The sequence below is a fragment of the Scyliorhinus torazame genome, chromosome 10 (assembly GCF_047496885.1).
Source record: "Scyliorhinus torazame isolate Kashiwa2021f chromosome 10, sScyTor2.1, whole genome shotgun sequence".
Classification (NCBI taxonomy): Eukaryota; Metazoa; Chordata; class Chondrichthyes; order Carcharhiniformes; family Scyliorhinidae; genus Scyliorhinus; species Scyliorhinus torazame.
The window spans coordinates 151,487,026-151,506,412 of NC_092716.1; the positions used below are offsets into that span (position 1 = coordinate 151,487,026).

The following is a 19,387-nucleotide window of genomic DNA, read 5'->3' on the forward strand; positions in this document are numbered from 1 at the left end:
CATCACATCTGGGGATGGTCCCCAACAGTCAGTGGAAGGAGAGCTTTGTAGATAATCAGGGGTTTCATAGAGATTGGGGGAACACTAAGACTAAGAAGGCCAAAGGACTCATTGAGCACCGTAAGTTGGGGCACACTACTCCTTCCAACCTTTGCTGGCAATGTGGACTCCCTCAACAAAAACAGAAAATACTGGACAATCTCAGCAAGTCTGACAGCATCTGTGGAGAGAAAAGGGAGCTAACGTTTAGAGTCTGGATAACTTTGTTTGTCGCCGGCTGACAATGTCAACAAGCCACAACTTAGGAATGCCATTTAAGACCCCATCTGTCATTTGTGGGAGCCTCATTGTTGGTCTGATATGGGAAAGGAAAGTAAAAGCAGCAGATTGGAGCTGGGATGTGCAATTTTTAAACTTTAAATTCTCCATGGACTGGGGGGTGAAGGAGAGGATAAGGGTAAAATCACGACCATTGACTCAGTCTTGTGCTAAAGGGTAATTCATCACACAAGGGCAGGACAGGAGAGGGCCGAACTGCCTCTTGTATCATTCTGACTACGAGGAGGGACTCGGACTTCTGCATGCACGGGGCAATACAGTAGCACTGCAGGGTCCTGAGTTCAATACTGACCTTGAGTGCCTGCCTGTGTGGAGTTTGCACCTCCTCCCCATGTCTGCGAGGGTTTCCTCCCGGTGCTCTGGTTTCCTCCCACAGTCCAACGATGTGCAGGTTAGATTGATTGGTCATGATAAAATTGTCCCTTAAGATATGGTCATTGACTTCAGGAAGCAAAGTTCTGTACACATCCCTGTCAGCATCAACATGGCCGAGGTAGAGATGGTTAGCAGTTTCAAATTCCTAAGGGTGCACATCTCCAAAAATCTGTCCTGGTCTACCCACGTCGACACTACCACCAAGAAAGCACAACAGCGCCTATACTTACTCAGGAAACTAAGGCAATTTGGCATGTCCACATTAACCCTTGTCATGATATTCAGGTGAACATCACAGCACATACATACATACATAATGATGGACAGATCAACGGACCAATCAACACACAAAACACGACAGCCAATCACGGACAAGAGCATACACAGTACAAAGCAGGGAACACGACACTTCCTGGGCACTCGAGCAGGAGAGAGCTCAGGGCACAGACCTCATTGCCAGCCACTCAGAGGTTCACCATGTGCTTAATACCAGAGTTTAATATGTTAATAGTTCATTGAAATAAGACTGCGTTGTACCATTCGCAACCGTGTTGGTTCGTCTGTGTATCAGAGTACCCAACACTTCATGATACCAGAGTGATTTGACACCTACCCACAAATCTGCCATCCGGCGCCATGGACACCGTCAACACACCACAGCCACTGCAAGTCGCTGGGAACCTCGGCGTAAATTGGAAGTTGTTCAAGCAGTGCTTCCAGCTCTTTCTGGAAGCCAACGAGAGAGAGTGCCTCGGACACCAGAAAGATCGCCATCCTCCTCACCACCGCAGGGCAGCACGCCATCCATATCTACAACTCCCCGGTGTTCGCGGAAGGCGAGGACAAATCCAAATACAAGACGGTCCTTCTCAAGCTCGACCAACACTTCAACGTCGAGGTCAATGAGAGCTTCGAGAGATATGTCTTCCAGCAGTGCCTGCAAGGTAAGGATGAGCTCTTTCAGTCATTCCTTACCCATCTCCGCATCCTCGTGCAGTCCTGCGGTTATGACAAATCCTCAGACTCCATGATTCGGGACCAGATCGTTTTTGGGGTCGCCTCGGGCACCCTACGCCAGCAGCTTTTAAAAATAAAAGGCCTCAACTTAGCCTCCGCAATCGAAGCCTGTGTCCTGCACGAAAACGCGACTAGCCGCTATGCACAATTTCAGGCGACCGAATCGGCGCGGCGGGGGTCCTACGCAGCCGGATCGGGGAGCCAGGTGCCCCACGAGGCCGAACGGGTCCAGGCGATCGAGTTCCTCCCGGCCCGCAGCCCGAACGACGTCGGCCATTTCGCGCACTTTCGGGGCCTCCCGCGCTCGTGCGCGCCAAAACCTAAGGCAACACTGAGGGACGTGATGCGCAGGCGCGCCCGACGCAAGACCGAACTGCGCATGCGCAGTGGCGCAACGAACGTCATGACGTCACGACGTGCGGCAACTGTGGAGCTGCACATTTAAAGTGGCAATGTCCCGCAAGAACTCGACAATGCCTACGCTGTGGCAAGGTGGGCCACTACACTGCTTACTGTCGAGCAGCTCAACCTGTCAATGTTCCCCAACTCCGACATCCTCGCAGGGACGTGCGGACCATTCAGCCTCCCCATTACGAATCTTGCCCGGACGCGTCCAGACCGGTGACACAGATGACCGAGACGCCATCCGTGTTGCGGTCATTGATGGGAACCGAGTTAACACGATCAATCCGGGTGATGAATGGTGTGCCACCCTGACGGTCAACCGATCGCCGATAACTTTACGCCTGGACACTGGCGCCTCCGCCAACCTCATAGCATGGTCAGCCTTCTACAACATGAAGGTCAGACCACCAATTCGGCCGTCCCGGTGCAGGATGGTCGACTACAACGGGAACGTTATCCCAGCTATGGGATCCTGCCAGCTCCACGTGACACACAACACACACACGGCCACACTCTCATTCGAGATAGTCGGCTCATCGAAGGACTCCCTGCTAGGCGCACAGGCATGCAAGGCTCTCCACCTTGTACAACGGGTCCACTCTCTCTCTCCAGACAGAACGTCTGACTTCCAGGATGCAGAGTTCAATGCACAGCTCCAATCGATCCTCGCCCACAACCAGGAGGCATTTGAGGGCATGGGAACACTGCCATACACCTACAGAATTCGGCTCAAACCAGACGCCACCCTGGTCATTCACGCACCTCGCAGCGTCCCTGCACCACTCAAAGACCGCCTCAAGCAGCAGCTGCAGGATCTCCAGGACCAAGGGGTGCTATCCCGGGTCACGGAGCCCACCCATGGGTCAGCTCCATGGTGTGTGTTAAGAAGCCCTCCGGCGAGCTCCGGATCTGTATTGACCCAAAAGACCTCAATAACAACATAATGAGGGAACACTACCCCATACCCAAACGGGAAGAGATCATGAGTGAAATGGCCCAGGCGAAAATATTTACCAAACTGGATGCCTCTAAAGGCTTTTGGCAGATCCAACTGGATCCGTCCAGCCGAAAGCTGTGCACTTTCAACACCCCTTTCAGCAGGTTCTGCTACAACCGGATGCCATTTGGCATCATCTCGGCATCTGAGGTCTTTCATAGGATCATGGAGCAGATGATGGAAGGCATCGAAGGGGTGCACGTCTACGTGGACGACGTCATCATCTGGTCCACCACACCAACAGGAGCACATCTATCGTCTCCAACGCGTCTTTGCACGCATACGTGAAAACGGCCTTTGCCTCAACCGAGCCAGGTGTTCTTTCGGCCAAACCGAGCTGAGGTTCCTGGGGGACCACATTTCCCGGTCAGGGGTCCGTCCGGATGCAGACAAGGTGAGCGCCATCACAGCCGTGCCGCAGCTGGCAGACAAGAAAGCAGTACTACGCTTCCTAGGCATGGTCAACTTCCTGGGGAAGTTCATTCCCAACCTTGCCTCCCACACGACAGCTCTGCGCCACCTCGTCAAAAAGTCCACGGAGTTCCAGTGGCAGCACACACACCAGCAGGAATGGGAGGAGCTCAAACTCAAGCTCACCACTGCACTGGTATTGGCGTTTTTCGACACGTCTCGTGCCACTAAAATCTCGACTGATGCCAGCCAGCATTGGGGCAGTGCTCCTGCAGCGGGATGACACTGCGTCATGGGCCCCGGTCGCCTTTGCCTCGCGGGCCATGACCCCCACAGAGCAGCGCTCCGCGCAGATCGAAAAGGAGTGCTTGGGCTTGCTAACCGGTTTAGACAAGTTCCATGATTATGTGTATGGTCTTCCCCGGTTCACTGTTGAAACGGACCACCGCCCCCTGGTCAGCATCATAAACAAGGACCTGAACGAGATGACCCCTCGCCTCCAGCGCATCCTACTTAAACTCAGGAGGTATGACTTCCAACTGGTCTGCACCCCAGGGAAGGACCTTATCATTGCGGATGCCCTATCGAGAGCAGTGAGCATGCCGCCAGATTTGGAGGGGTTCGTATGTCAGGTCGAGGCGCAGGTGGCCTTCACATTGGCAAATCTGCCAGCTGACGACTCCAGTCTGGCCGGTATTCGCCGAGAGACTGCGGCCGACCCCCTTCTACAACGTGTGATGCGCCACATGACGGGAGGGTGGCTCAAAGGGCAGTGCCCACAGTTCTACAATGTCCGAGACGACTTGGCCGTCATTGATGGTGTCCTTCTGAAGCTGGACCGGATTGTGATTCCGCACAGCATGCACAAGCTGGTCCTCGACCAACTACACGAAGGCCACTTGGGGGTCGAGAAGTGCAGAAGGAGGGCCCGCGAGGTGGTATACTGGCCGGGCATCAGTGATAATATTGCCAATATGGTGCTCATCTGCCCAACCTGCCAAAGGTTTCAGCCGGCGCAAACTCCTGAAACGCTTCTGCCCCATGAGCTGGTGACGTCCCCCTGGGCGAAGGTGGGTGTGGACCTCTTTCACATGCTCGGCAGGGACTACGTCATCGTCGTTGACTACTTCTCCAACTACCCAGAGGTCATACGCCTGCACGATTTGACGTCGTCCGCTGTCATAAGGGCCTGCAAAGACACCTTCGCTCGCCACGGCATTCCGATGACTGTCATGTTGGACAATGGGCCCTGTTTCGCCAGCCAGGAATGGACATCGTTTGCTGCCTAGTATGGCTTCACACACGTGACGTCCAGCCCTCTGCACCCCCAGTCCAACGGAAAGGCGGAGAAGGGCGTTCACATTGTCAAGCGGCTCCTCTGTAAGGCTGCTGCTGCCGGATCGGATTTCTGCCTCGCCCTGCTGGCCTATCGCTCGGCCCCACTAGCCACTGGTCTCTCACCAGCCCAGCTGTTGATGGGTCGCGCCCTCAGGACTACTGTGCCTTCCATTCTGGCGCCCACAATCGACCATGCTCCGATACTGCACAGGATGCAACGGCAGCGCGGTCGCCAGAAGAGGTCATATGACACACGGGCAACTGATCTTCCCGCCCTGGCTCCTGGAGACGAAGTCCGCATCCACCGACCAGAAGGTGGCTGGTCAGCACCTGCCGAAGTTCTCCGACGCGTGGCTCCCCGCTCGTTCCTGGTTTGCATGCCTGATGGATCCATTCGTAGGCGCAATCACCGGGCTCTTCGCCTGCTTCCACGCTCGCTACGAGACGTTACATCGACACCGTGTCCTCCTGTTGTTCCTGATTTAGACTTTGTGGAGCTGCCTGCTACCATGCCCCTTCCGTCGTCGCCCGTCGCCTGGCCCGTTCCTCAGCCGGTGGTTCCAGACCTACCCTTGAGGCAGTCAACCCAAATTCGTCACCCACCTACTAGACTGGACTTATGAGACTGTTTATACATTGAACTCATGCAACCACTTTGTTAATATGTTTATGTTCTTATCGTTACAGGAATTTGTTTTATCGTTCAACATTTCCCCGTTCTTTTTTTATGGTACAACCTCGTTGTAATGTCACACCCGACATCACCCCTTGTTTCTAGTTAAGCCCCATGTACATGCTGTAAATATTGCACACACACACATTTAGCTACACTCAGTACACATCTCTATTTATAACCACGTAGGCACATAATCCTGTAAAAAAGGGGGGGATGTCATGATATTCAGGTGAACATCACAGCACATACATACACACATAATGATGAACAGATCAACGGACCAATCAACACACAAAACACGACAGCCAATCACGGACAAGAGCATGCACAGTACAAAGCAGGGAACACAACACTTCCTGGGCACTCGAGCAGGAGAGGGCTCAGGGCACAGACCTCATTGCCAGCCACTCAGAGGTTCACCATGTGCTGAATACCAGGGTTTAATATGTTAATAGTTCATTGAAATAAAACTGCGTTGTACCATTCGCAACCGTGTTGGTTCGTCTGTGTATCAGAGTACCCAACACTTCAACCCTTACCAACTTTTGCAGATGCACCATAGAAAGCATCCTATCTGGCTGCATCACAGCCTGGTAAGGCAACTGCTCGGCCCAGGACCGCAAGAAACCTCAGAGAGTCGTGAACACCGCCCAGTCCATAACACAAACCTGCCTCCCATCCACTGACTCCATCTACACCTCCCGCTGCCTGGGGAAAGCAGGCACATTATCAAAGACCCCACCCACCCGGCTTACTCGCTATTCCAACTTCTTCCATCAGGCAGGAGAAGTCTGAGAACACGCACGAACAGACTCAAAAACAGCTTGTTCCCCGCTGTTACCAGACTCCTAAATGACCCTCTTGTGGACTGACCTCATTAACACTACACCCTTTATGCTGCATCCGATGCCGGTGCTTATGTAGTTACATTGTATACCTTGTGTTGCCCTATTATGTATTTTCTTTTCTTCCCATGTACTTAATGATCTGTTGAGCTGCTCGCAGAAAAATAGTTTTCACTGTACCTCGGTACACGTGACAATAAACAAATCCAATCCAATCCAATCCAATGTGTGTTAGGTGGGGTTGCAGGTATAGGATAGGGGTTTGGGCCTAGGTAGAGTGCTTTTTCAGAGGGTCAGTGCAGACTTGATGTGCCAAATGGCCTCCTTCTGCACTGTAGGGATTCTATGCCTGCCCGAGGAGTCTTCCTGAATGTAAAACAGCCACAAGCTTTAAAGGCAACAAGTAGTAGTGGGAAGAGTCAGCGGCAACAGCAGCAAGCCTCAACTTCAGTGGCTCTTCAACCTAGCTTCAGGAGAATGGGCAGAGGAAGAGAGATTGTGGCATGCAAGAGATATGGGCAACTGAGTAGCCAGGCCAAATGAGGATTAAGGGGAATGAGGAGGAGACTGGTGACAATGCTGGAAAACCAGGTCTGCTTCAAAGTTAATTGAGAGCCGGTGATGGTCATTGGGGCTTGTACTTAAGAGTTGGGTTTTGCCTAGTTGGGGAGTTGCTTCTTGTTAGGGATAGGATCCATTCGGGAAGAGTGGAAACCAGTGTTTGTCCTGAAATATATCATAATAGATTCATCAGAATGTCTTCTGCTCCCTATTTCAGTGAATGGATATTCATTGATAGAACAAGGGGAAAGTGAAGGAGACCAGGGCAAGGAGAAAGAACCATGAGGAAAGAAGACCAAATGAGGAAAGAAAGGTGCATGAATAAAAAAGGGGCAAGTGAAGAAGAAACAGACAAGTGAGGAAGAAAGGAACAAATGATGAACATTGGGATTTTTAAAAATGGCTGAATCTAAAACGTCAGCAAATGAACCAAGATGAGCAAATAACGTAGCAAGGAACAAAAGTGAATCATAATCTGGTCAGAAATCTGAAAGGCCACGTACCATCAACTTCCTCAAATGTGGCAAAAAATCCATCAAAGCTTTTATATCCATCAGATACAAATAAAATATGTAAAGAATTCCTTGTGGTCCGGATTGGGGGAGGGCGTTCGTTTCCACAGAATTTTCCAATAACCCTGGAGTCGATGTTATCGCCATCACGAACTTCCACATAATCATATTGACACATGTAATCAAACTCCAGACTGAGCATTGAGAATCTGAAATAGAACAAGATCATGCCATGAGCAACAACACCCCAATAGGCAGAAACACACCTACTACCTCCGAGCCAGGTAGCACAAGAAGGGGTCTATTTGAGCCACTCCTCAACCAGACAATCAAGGCTCCTCATGTACCACTTGGAGGACAGCAAGGGGCCCTTGGTGCCATTTCCGAGCTGGAAGCGAGGTCCCTTGCGTGCATGCACTGTGAAAAGCTTACTAAATAAAGTGTTGCAGCGCTGTCAGTGACTCTCTGGAGGATTAGCAGGTTTGCTAATACAATAACAACTTGCATTTCCTTATATGGCTCAATGCCAAATGTTGTTTGATGACACTCCTCCGAGGCACCTTACCAATTGCCCACAGCAAAGCCGTGCTATTATTTTACGATACAGATGTATTAGCACTTAACCTCATCTGAGCCAAATACCTCTCAGCTTTCAAACACAGCAGTGTTCCTGCCTATAAAGCAAAAGACAAAACTGCCCCATGAAAGAGAAAGAGACTGAAATATATGTAACAAATCAAATATTGAGCATACCTTAATTCAATACCAAAACTGGGATTCACTGACACTGTCCATTCACAGTGAGAATTGCTGGGGTATCCCTCGAGTACAATCTGACCTCTTGAAGCATTTACAATAGCCCCACATTCTGGAAACAGAAAAACATTGTTACATTCCCAATTAAGACCGATAACGTTTAGCAAGAGACACATTTTCCAGTTACTGACAAAAAGAATTGCGTAGCAAGATTTCATGTTTTAAAGCTTTTACTATAATAAACAAATTAAAATCAACATTGATTAAATGTTACTTAAGAGACAACAAATATACCAAATGACAAAAAAAGTGTGACTCCATTAACTAATTAACACAACCAAGTTACTTGACAACAGGGGCGTCATTCTCCGACCCCCCGCCGGGTCGGAGAATGGCCGTTGGCCGCCGTGAATCCCGCCCCCGCCGAAGTCTCCGCTCTTGGAGATTGGGCGGGGGCGGGAATCCGGCCGCGCCGGTTGGCGGGACCCCCCGCTGGATTCTCCGGCCCGAATGGGCCGAAGTCCCGCCCAGAAATTGCCTGTCCCGCCGACGTAAATCAAACCTGGTATTTACCGGCGGGACCAGGCGGCGTGGGCGGGCTCCGGGGTCCTGGGGGGGGGGGCGCGGGGCGATCTGGCCCCGGGGGGTGCCTCCACGGTGGCCTGGCCCGCGATCGGGGCCCACCGATTCGCGGGCGGGCCTGTGCCATGGGGGCACTCTTTCCCTTCCGCCTCCGCTACGGCCTCCACCATGGCGGAGGCGGAAGAGACTCTCCCCACTGCGCATGCGCGGGAAACTGACAGCGGCCGCTGACGCTCCCGCGCATGCGCTGGGAAACTGACAGCGGCCGCTGACGCTCCCACGCATGCGCCGCATTTCCGCGCCAACTGGCGGGGCGGAAATCCCTCCGGCGTCGGCCTAGCCCCTCAATGTTGGGGCTAGGCCGCCAAAGATGCGGAGACCTCCGCACCTTTTTGCCGGCGCGATGCCCGTCTGATTGGCGCCGGCTTTGGCGCCAGTCGGCGGGCATCCCGCCGTTGGGGGAGAATTTCGCCCCAGATTTGTATGTTACGGCACATTCTCAGCAGATATGTGACACAGTATATTCAAGTCCAAACACCTCCGGACCTTTTAGCAGGCTCTGTTCTCCCTGCTATGTCAGGGCAGCACTCCCATTTTCATTTGAAAATCACTTCACTCAAACTTCGGAGTGCCCCAAACTGGCTTTCAGCAGCGAGGCCTTTACTATGGCGACTGCTTGGTTCTTAAGTCTCTGCAGGTTTCATCATTTAGATGAAAATCTGGAGAGAATCTGGAAACGAGATTCTATCCAGAGATCCCGTTTCCCGATTTTCCCGATCCCTCGCCAGCGACATTATGATGTTAGACCCCCACAAAGGGCGGCAACCTCATTTAAATGGGTGACCATAAATTTTATTATTGTTAAGGGACTCCCCGCCACATAACCCCCCCCTCACTAAATATTCATACCTCGCTGACATGACATCACATTGGCAAGGTTTACAACAGCTTTTGAATACAGAATTCAGTCAAGGTGATTCCTCCGGGGGTGCAGAGCTACGTATAGCCCCCAGAGGGAGAGGGTCATGCCCAGACAGTGCCCTAGCACTGCCCCTGACACAGGTTGACACTGTCATGTCAGCAGTGCTGCCCTGGCAATGCCACTCTGTGCCAGGGGAAATGCCGGGGTGGACTCTCGTGATAGGCTGAAGTGTGGGGGGGGGGGGGGGGGGGGGGGGGGGGGGTGTTGGTTCCATTGATGTGTGGTGGGGGAGCGGAGAAGAGTGGGCAGGGAAGCGGGAACTTGCAGGCATGGGGAAGAGCGGCCACTGAGGGGAGCGGAGGGGGAATCTGCAATACTTCAACGGTGGTGGCGATGGAGGGGTACCCCCGATGATTGTCGGGGTGGGGGAGGGGGGGGAAAGAGTAAATCTTCAATTCTGTTCGGGGCAGCCTTGAAAGATGGCGCCCCGATATCTGTGGAGCCAGGTGCCGGCTCTATCAGGTTCTGCCCCACCAGAGTGATGGTGTAAACCCCACCCACTCATTTGTTCTCTTTACAGAGGCTCAAGATCTGGAGAGTAAACTGGGCAGTGCAGCTGGAGAGTTACACACCAGTTTTCAGTTGAGCCTGACGTTTGAACAAATATGGTATAATTTCACCCGAGGACATTCTCCAGGTCTCTTTTGGATCTTTAATCTGTAAAGGAATCAAAGGTTTTGGGATAAGATGGGAAAGTAGAGTTGAGGATTATCATATCTGATCAGCCATGATCTCATTGAAAGGTGGAGCTGACTTGATGGGCTGAATAGGTTATTTCTGCTGCAACAACTTATGATCTTATGGGTCTATGTGCTTGCAGAAATATCAGCTGCCCCCTCTTTTGTTTCAAGGTGTGAAATCTATCATTTGACTTTCAATTGGTTTCATCCTGTGCCTCTTTCCCCATATCAACCTTCCTCAGTTCGAGACATCGGATGGATGCAATAGCGGCAATAGCCACCACCTTCCAGGTGGCACTGCCAAGTACAGAAAAACTGCAATTTTCTTCTGAGCTATCAACTCTCGGTGGATAAGACTTCTGCTCTTGGGGTCCTTATTCCTTGGGAAGGCCTAGCACTGGTTTATTAAGTGTCTGCTTCACACAAGTTGTATTGGACCTTCCTGAAAAGAGGTGACATGGAAGTTGGTCAAAACCACTGTCACCTCCCCAATGTTCTGCCCCAGGTATGTAACACTGTCCTCACCAAGGCCGAGTGGAGTAGTACATCAGGCTACAAATAATATCTCAGTAGAGGGTCTGACAAACAAAACTTCATCACAGTCTATTTACAACATAAGCTATCTATCCATCTCACTGACTTGCCATCCCTCAACCACTGTTCACTCTCTGTCTCACTGTTTCTCACTCTCCATCTAATTGTTCTCATTCTCTGTCTCCCTGTCTCTTACTGTCCATCTCACTCTCTCTCAGTGTCCATCTCACTGTCCATCTCACTTTCTCTCACTGTCCATCTCATCACTCTCTCTCACTGTCCATCTCACTCTCTCTCACTGTCCATCTTACACTCTCTCACTGCCCATCTGACTCTCACGTCCCATCTCACTCTCTCTCACTGTCCATCTCACACTCTCTCACTGCCCATCTGACTATTTCACACACCCATCTCACTCTCTCTCACTGCCCATCTCACTTTTTCTCACTGTCCATCTCACTCTTTCTTACACCCACCTCACTCTTTCTCGCAGCCCATCTTATTGTTTCCCACTATCTACCTAACTGTTACAGTACTTATGGAATTCTTTCAATTTTAGGCATTCAGTTTTAACTCAATTGCTATGAGACCAGACTGCCAGCTGTTTCTACTTTAAGAGTTCACGGTGAGGCCCGATCAGCTCACTACTGTGAGTGGTTACATTTCACTAGTATTTATCCTGGACAGCTCAACTCATTGGAGAAAAGTGATTGATCACTGGAAAAATAGAAATTGGCTAATCTGAAGAGAAACTAAATATACTGCAGCAGTGTTACTGGAGATAAATGAACTGTAGCAGTGTTACTATGGGATAAATAAACGGTAGAAGTGTTACTATGGTATAAATAAACTGTAGCAGTATTACTGAGGATAAATAAACTGGAGCAGTGTTACGATGGGATAAATAAACTGTAGCGATGTTACTGGGGATAAATAAACTGTAGCAGTGTTACTATGGGATAAATAAACTGTAGCAGTGTTACTGGAGATAAATAAACTGTAGCAGTGTTACTGGAGATAAATAATCTGTAGCAGTGTTACTGGAGATAAATAAACTGTAGCGGTGTTACAGGAGATAAATGAACTGTAGCAGTGTTACTGGAGATAAATAAACTGTAGCAGTGTTACTGGAGATAAATAATCTGTAGCAGTGTTACTAGGGATAAATAAACTGTAGCAGTGTTAGTGGAGATAAATAAACTGTAGCAGTGTTACTGGGGATAAATAAACTGTAGCAGTATTACTGGAGATAAATAATCTGTAGCAGTGTTACTGGAGATAAATAAACTGTAGCGGTGTTACTGGGGATAAATAAACTGTAGCAGTGTTACTGGAGATAAATAAACTGTAGCAGTGTTACTGGAGATAAATAAACTGTAGCAGTATTACTGGAGATAAATAAACTGTAGCAGTATTACTGTAGATAAATAAACTGTCGCGGTGTTACTGGAGATAAATAAACTGTAGCGGTGTTACTGGAGATAAATAAACTGTAGCGGTGTTACTGGGGATAAATAAACTGTAGCAGTATTACTGGGGATAAATAAACTGTAGCAGTGTTACTGGCGATAAATAAACTGTAGCAGTGTTACTATGAGATAAATAAACTAGCGGTGTTACTGGGGATAAAAAACAGTAGCAGTGTTACTATGGGATAAATAAACTGCAGCAGTATTACTGGGGATAAATAAACTGTAGCAGTGTTACTATGGGACAAATAAAATAGCGGTGTTACTGGGGATAAATAAACTGTAGCAGTGTTACTATGGGATAAATAAACTAGCGGTGTTACTGGGGATAAATAAACTGTAGCAGTGTTACTATGGGATAAATAAACTGTCGCAGTATTACTGGGGATAAATAAACTAGCAGTATTACTGGGGATAAATAAACTGTAGCAGTATTACTGGAGATAAATAAACTGTAGCAGTGTTACTGGAGATAAATAAACTGTAGCGGTGTTACTGGGGATGAATAAACTGTAGCAGTGTTACTGGGGATAAATAAACTGTAGCAGTATTACTGGGGATAAATAAACTGTAGCAGTATTACTGGGGATAAATAAACTGTAGCAGTGTTACTATGAGATAAATAAACTAGCGGTGTTACTGGGGATAAAAAACAGTAGCAGTATTACAATGGGATAAATAAACTAGCGGTGTTACTGGGGATAAATAAACTGTAGCGGTGTTACTGGGGATAAAAAACAGTAGCATTGTTACTATGGGATAAATAAACTGCAGCAGTATTACTGGGGATAAATAAACTGTAGCAGTGATACTGGGGATAAATAAACTGTAGCAGTATTACTGGAGATAAATAAACTGCAGCAGTATTACTGGGGATGAATAAACTGTAGCAGTATTACTGGAGATAAATAAACTGTAGCAGTGTTACTGGGGATAAATAAACTGTAGCAGTGTTACTATGGGATAAATAGACTGTAGCAGTATTACAGGAGATAAATAAACTGTAGCAGTGTTACTATGGGATAAATATACTGTAGCTGTGTTACTGGGGATAAAAAACAGTAGCATTGTTACTATGGGATAAATAAACTGCAGCAGTAATACTGGGGATAAATAAACTGTAGCGGTGTAACTGGGGATAAATAAACTGTAGCGGTGTTACTGGGGATAAATAAACTGTAGCAGTATTACTGGGGATAAATAAACTGTAGCAGTGTTACTGGGGATAAATAAACTGTAGCGGTGTTACTGGGGATAAATAAACTGTCGCAGTGTTACTGGAGATAAATAAACTGTTGCAGTATTACTGGAGATAAATAAACTAGCAGTATTACTGTGGATAAATAAACTGTAGCAGTATTACTGAGGATAAATAAACTGCAGCAGTATTACTGGGGATGAATAAACTGCAGCAGTATTACTGGAGATAAATAAACTGTAGCAGTGTTACTATGGGATAAATGAACTGTAGCAGTGTTACTATGGGATAAATAAACTGTAGCAGTGTTACTATGGGATAAATAAACTGTAGCAGTGTTACTATGGGATAAATAAACTGTAGCAGTGTTACTGGGGATAAATAAACTGTATCTGTGTTACTGGAGATAAATAATCTGTATCAGTGTTACTCTGGGATAAATAAACTGTAACAGTGTTACTGGGTATAAATAAACTGTATCAGTGTTACTGGAGATGAATAAACTGTATAAGTGTTACTGGAGATAAATAAACTGTAGCAGTATTACTGGGGATAAATAAACTGTAGCGGTATTACTGGGGATAAAAAACAGTAGCAGTGTTACTACGGGATAAATAAACTGCAGCAGTAATACTGGGGATAAATAAACTGTAGCGGTGTAACTTGGGATAAATAAACTGTAGCGGTGTTACTGGGGATAAATAAACTGTAGCAGTGTTACTATGGCATAATTAAACTGTAGCAGTGTTACTGGGGATAAATAAACTGTATCTGTGTTACTGGAGATAAATAAACTGTATCAGTGTTACTCTGGGATAAATAAACTGTAACAGTGTTACTGGGTATAAATAAACTGTAGCAGTATTACTGGAGATAAATAAACTGTAGCAGTGTTACAATGCGATAAATAAACTGTAGCAGTATTACTGGAGATAAATAAACTGTAGCAGTGTTACTGGAGATAAATAAACTGTAGCAGTGTTACTATGGGATAAATAAACTGTAGCAGTGTAACTATGGGATAAATAAGCTGTAGCAGTGTTACTGGGGATAAATAAACTGTAGCAGTATTACTGGAGATAAATAAACTGTAGCGGTGTTACTGGGGATAAATAAATTGTAGCAGTATTACTGGAGATAAATAAACTGTAGCAGTGTTACTGGAGATAAATAAACTGTAGCAGTGTTACTATGGGATAAATAAACTGTAGCAGTGTAACTATGGGATAAATAAGCTGTAGCAGTGTTACTGGGGATAAATAAACTGTAGCAGTGTTACTATGGGATAAATAAACTGTAGCAGTGTTACTATGGGATAAATAAACTGTAGCAGTGTTACTATGGGATAAATATACTGTAGCAGTATTACTGGAGATAAATAAACTGTAGCAGTGTTACTATGGGATAAATAAACTGTAGCAGTGTTACTGGGGATAAATCAACTGTATCAGTGTTACTGGGGATAAATCAACTGTATCAGTGTTACTGGAGATGAATAAAATGTATCAGTGTTACTGGAGATAAATAAACTGTAGCAGTATTACTGGAGATAAATTAACTGTAGCAGTATTACTGGAGATAAATAAACTGTAGCAGTGTTACTATGGGATAAATAAACTGCAGCGGTGTTACTATGGGATAAATAAACTGTAGCAGTGTTACTGGAGATAAATAAACTGTCGCAGTGTTACTATGGGAAAAATAAACTGTAGCAGTGTTACTATGGGATAAATAAACTGTAGCAGTGTTACTATGGGATAAATAAACTGTAGCAGTATTACTGGAGATAAATAAACTGTGGCAGTGTTACTACGGGATAAATAAACTGTAGCAGTGTTACTGGGGATAAATAAACTGTAGCGGTGTTACTGGGGATAAATAAACTGTAGCAGTATTACTGGAGATAAATAAACTGTAGCAGTGTTACTGGGGATAAATAAACTGTAGCAGTATTACTGGAGATAAAGAAACTGTAGCAGTATTACTATGGGGTAAACAAACTGTAGCAGTATTACTGGAGATAAATAAACTGTAGCAGTGTTACGATGGGATAAATAAACTGTAGCAGTGTTACTGGGGATAAATAAACTGTAGCAGTGTTACTATGGGATAAATAAACTGTAGCAGTGTTACTATGGGATAAATAAACTGTAGCAGTGTTACTATGGGATGAATAAACTGTAGCAGTGTTACTATGGGATAAATAAACTGTAGCAGAGGTACTGGGGATAAATAAACTGTAGCAGTGTTAGTGGAGATAAATAAACTGTAGCAGTGTTACTGGGGATAAATAAACTGTAGCAGTGTTACTGGAGATAAATAAACTGTAGCAGTATTACTGGAGATAGATAAACTGTAGCGGTGTTACTGGGGATAAATAAACTGTAGCAGTATTACTGGGGATAAATAAACTGTAGCAGTGTTACTGGCGATAAATAAACTGTAGCAGTGTTACTATGAGATAAATAAACTAGCGGTGTTACTGGGGATAAAAAACAGTAGCAGTGTTACTATGGGATAAATAAACTGCAGCAGTATTACTGGGGATAAATAAACTGTAGCGGTGTTACTATGGGACAAATAAAATAGCGGTGTTACTGGGGATAAATAAACTGTAGCAGTGTTACTATGGGATAAATAAACTAGCGGTGTTACTGGGGATAAATAAACTGTAGCAGTGTTACTATGGGATAAATAAACTGTCGCAGTATTACTGGGGATAAATAAACTAGCAGTATTACTGGGGATAAATAAACTGTAGCAGTATTACTGGAGATAAATAAACTGTAGCAGTGTTACTGGAGATAAATAAACTGTAGCGGTGTTACTGGGGATGAATAAACTGTAGCAGTGTTACTGGGGATAAATAAACTGTAGCAGTATTACTGGGGATAAATAAACTGTAGCAGTATTACTGGGGATAAATAAACTGTAGCAGTGTTACTATGAGATAAATAAACTAGCGGTGTTACTGGGGATAAAAAACAGTAGCAGTATTACAATGGGATAAATAAACTAGCGGTGTTACTGGGGATAAATAAACTGTAGCGGTGTTACTGGGGATAAAAAACAGTAGCATTGTTACTATGGGATAAATAAACTGCAGCAGTATTACTGGGGATAAATAAACTGTAGCAGTGATACTGGGGATAAATAAACTGTAGCAGTATTACTGGAGATAAATAAACTGCAGCAGTATTACTGGGGATGAATAAACTGTAGCAGTATTACTGGAGATAAATAAACTGTAGCAGTGTTACTGGGGATAAATAAACTGTAGCAGTGTTACTATGGGATAAATAGACTGTAGCAGTATTACAGGAGATAAATAAACTGTAGCAGTGTTACTATGGGATAAATATACTGTAGCTGTGTTACTGGGGATAAAAAACAGTAGCATTGTTACTATGGGATAAATAAACTGCAGCAGTAATACTGGGGATAAATAAACTGTAGCGGTGTAACTGGGGATAAATAAACTGTAGCGGTGTTACTGGGGATAAATAAACTGTAGCAGTATTACTGGGGATAAATAAACTGTAGCAGTGTTACTGGGGATAAATAAACTGTAGCGGTGTTACTGGGGATAAATAAACTGTCGCAGTGTTACTGGAGATAAATAAACTGTTGCAGTATTACTGGAGATAAATAAACTAGCAGTATTACTGTGGATAAATAAACTGTAGCAGTATTACTGAGGATAAATAAACTGCAGCAGTATTACTGGGGATGAATAAACTGCAGCAGTATTACTGGAGATAAATAAACTGTAGCAGTGTTACTATGGGATAAATGAACTGTAGCAGTGTTACTATGGGATAAATAAACTGTAGCAGTGTTACTATGGGATAAATAAACTGTAGCAGTGTTACTATGGGATAAATAAACTGTAGCAGTGTTACTGGGGATAAATAAACTGTATCTGTGTTACTGGAGATAAATAATCTGTATCAGTGTTACTCTGGGATAAATAAACTGTAACAGTGTTACTGGGTATAAATAAACTGTATCAGTGTTACTGGAGATGAATAAACTGTAGCAGTATTACTGGGGATAAATAAACTGTAGCGGTATTACTGGGGATAAAAAACAGTAGCAGTGTTACTACGGGATAAATAAACTGCAGCAGTAATACTGGGGATAAATAAACTGTAGCGGTGTAACTTGGGATAAATAAACTGTAGCGGTGTTACTGGGGATAAATAAACTGTAGCAGTGTTACTATGGCATAATTAAACTGTAGCAGTGTTACTGGGGATAAATAAACTGTATCTGTGTTACTGGAGATAAATAAACTGTATCAGTGTTACTCTGGGATAAATAAACTGTAACAGTGTTACTGGGTATAAATAAACTGTAGCAGTATTACTGGAGATAAATAAACTGTAGCAGTGTTACAATGCGATAAATAAACTGTAGCAGTATTACTGGAGATAAATAAACTGTAGCAGTGTTACTGGAGATAAATAAACTGTAGCAGTGTTACTATGGGATAAATAAACTGTAGCAGTGTAACTATGGGATAAATAAGCTGTAGCAGTGTTACTGGGGATAAATAAACTGTAGCAGTATTACTGGAGATAAATAAACTGTAGCGGTGTTACTGGGGATAAATAAATTGTAGCAGTATTACTGGAGATAAATAAACTGTAGCAGTGTTACTGGAGATAAATAAACTGTAGCAGTGTTACTATGGGATAAATAAACTGTAGCAGTGTAACTATGGGATAAATAAGCTGTAGCAGTGTTACTGGGGATAAATAAACTGTAGCAGTGTTACTATGGGATAAATAAACTGTAGCAGTGTTACTATGGGATAAATAAACTGTAGCAGTGTTACTATGGGATAAATATACTGTAGCAGTATTACTGGAGATAAATAAACTGTAGCAGTGTTACTATGGGATAAATAAACTGTAGCAGTGTTACTGGGGATAAATCAACTGTATCAGTGTTACTGGGGATAAATCAACTGTATCAGTGTTACTGGAGATGAATAAAATGTATCAGTGTTACTGGAGATAAATAAACTGTAGCAGTATTACTGGAGATAAATTAACTGTAGCAGTATTACTGGAGATAAATAAACTGTAGCAGTATTACTGGAGATAAATAAACTGTAGCAGTGTTACTGGAGATAAATAAACTGTAGCAGTGTTACTATGGGATAAATAAACTGCAGCGGTGTTACTATGGGATAAATAAACTGTAGCAGTGTTACTGGAGATAAATAAACTGTCGCAGTGTTACTATGGGAAAAATAAACTGTAGCAGTGTTACTATGGGATAAATAAACTGTAGCAGTGTTACTATGGGATAAATAAACTGTAGCAGTATTACTGGAGATAAATAAACTGTGGCAGTGTTACTACGGGATAAATAAACTGTAGCAGTGTTACTGGGGATAAATAAACTGTAGCGGTGTTACTGGGGATAAATAAACTGTAGCAGTATTACTGGAGATAAATAAACTGTAGCAGTGTTACTGGGGATAAATAAACTGTAGCAGTATTACTGGAGATAAAGAAACTGTAGCAGTATTACTATGGGGTAAACAAACTGTAGCAGTATTACTGGAGATAAATAAACTGTAGCAGTGTTACGATGGGATAAATAAACTGTAGCAGTGTTACTGGGGATAAATAAACTGTAGCAGTGTTACTATGGGATAAATAAACTGTAGCAGTGTTACTATGGGATAAATAAACTG

General features: G+C 45.0%; 1 protein-coding gene across 1 annotated transcript in view; it reads right to left on the minus strand.

The window, feature by feature from the left end:
• The window catches only part of LOC140430973 (inactive serine protease PAMR1-like), a 355,125-nt gene that overhangs the window by 181,433 nt on the left and 154,305 nt on the right, over positions 1–19,387 (minus strand). Inside the window, exons 4-5 of the mRNA XM_072518823.1 lie at positions 8,230–8,344; positions 7,468–7,685 (exon numbers count right to left, since the gene is read on the minus strand). Of these exons, the coding sequence (XP_072374924.1) occupies positions 7,468–7,685; positions 8,230–8,344 (333 nt within the window). The remainder of the gene's footprint in view (positions 1–7,467; positions 7,686–8,229; positions 8,345–19,387) is intronic.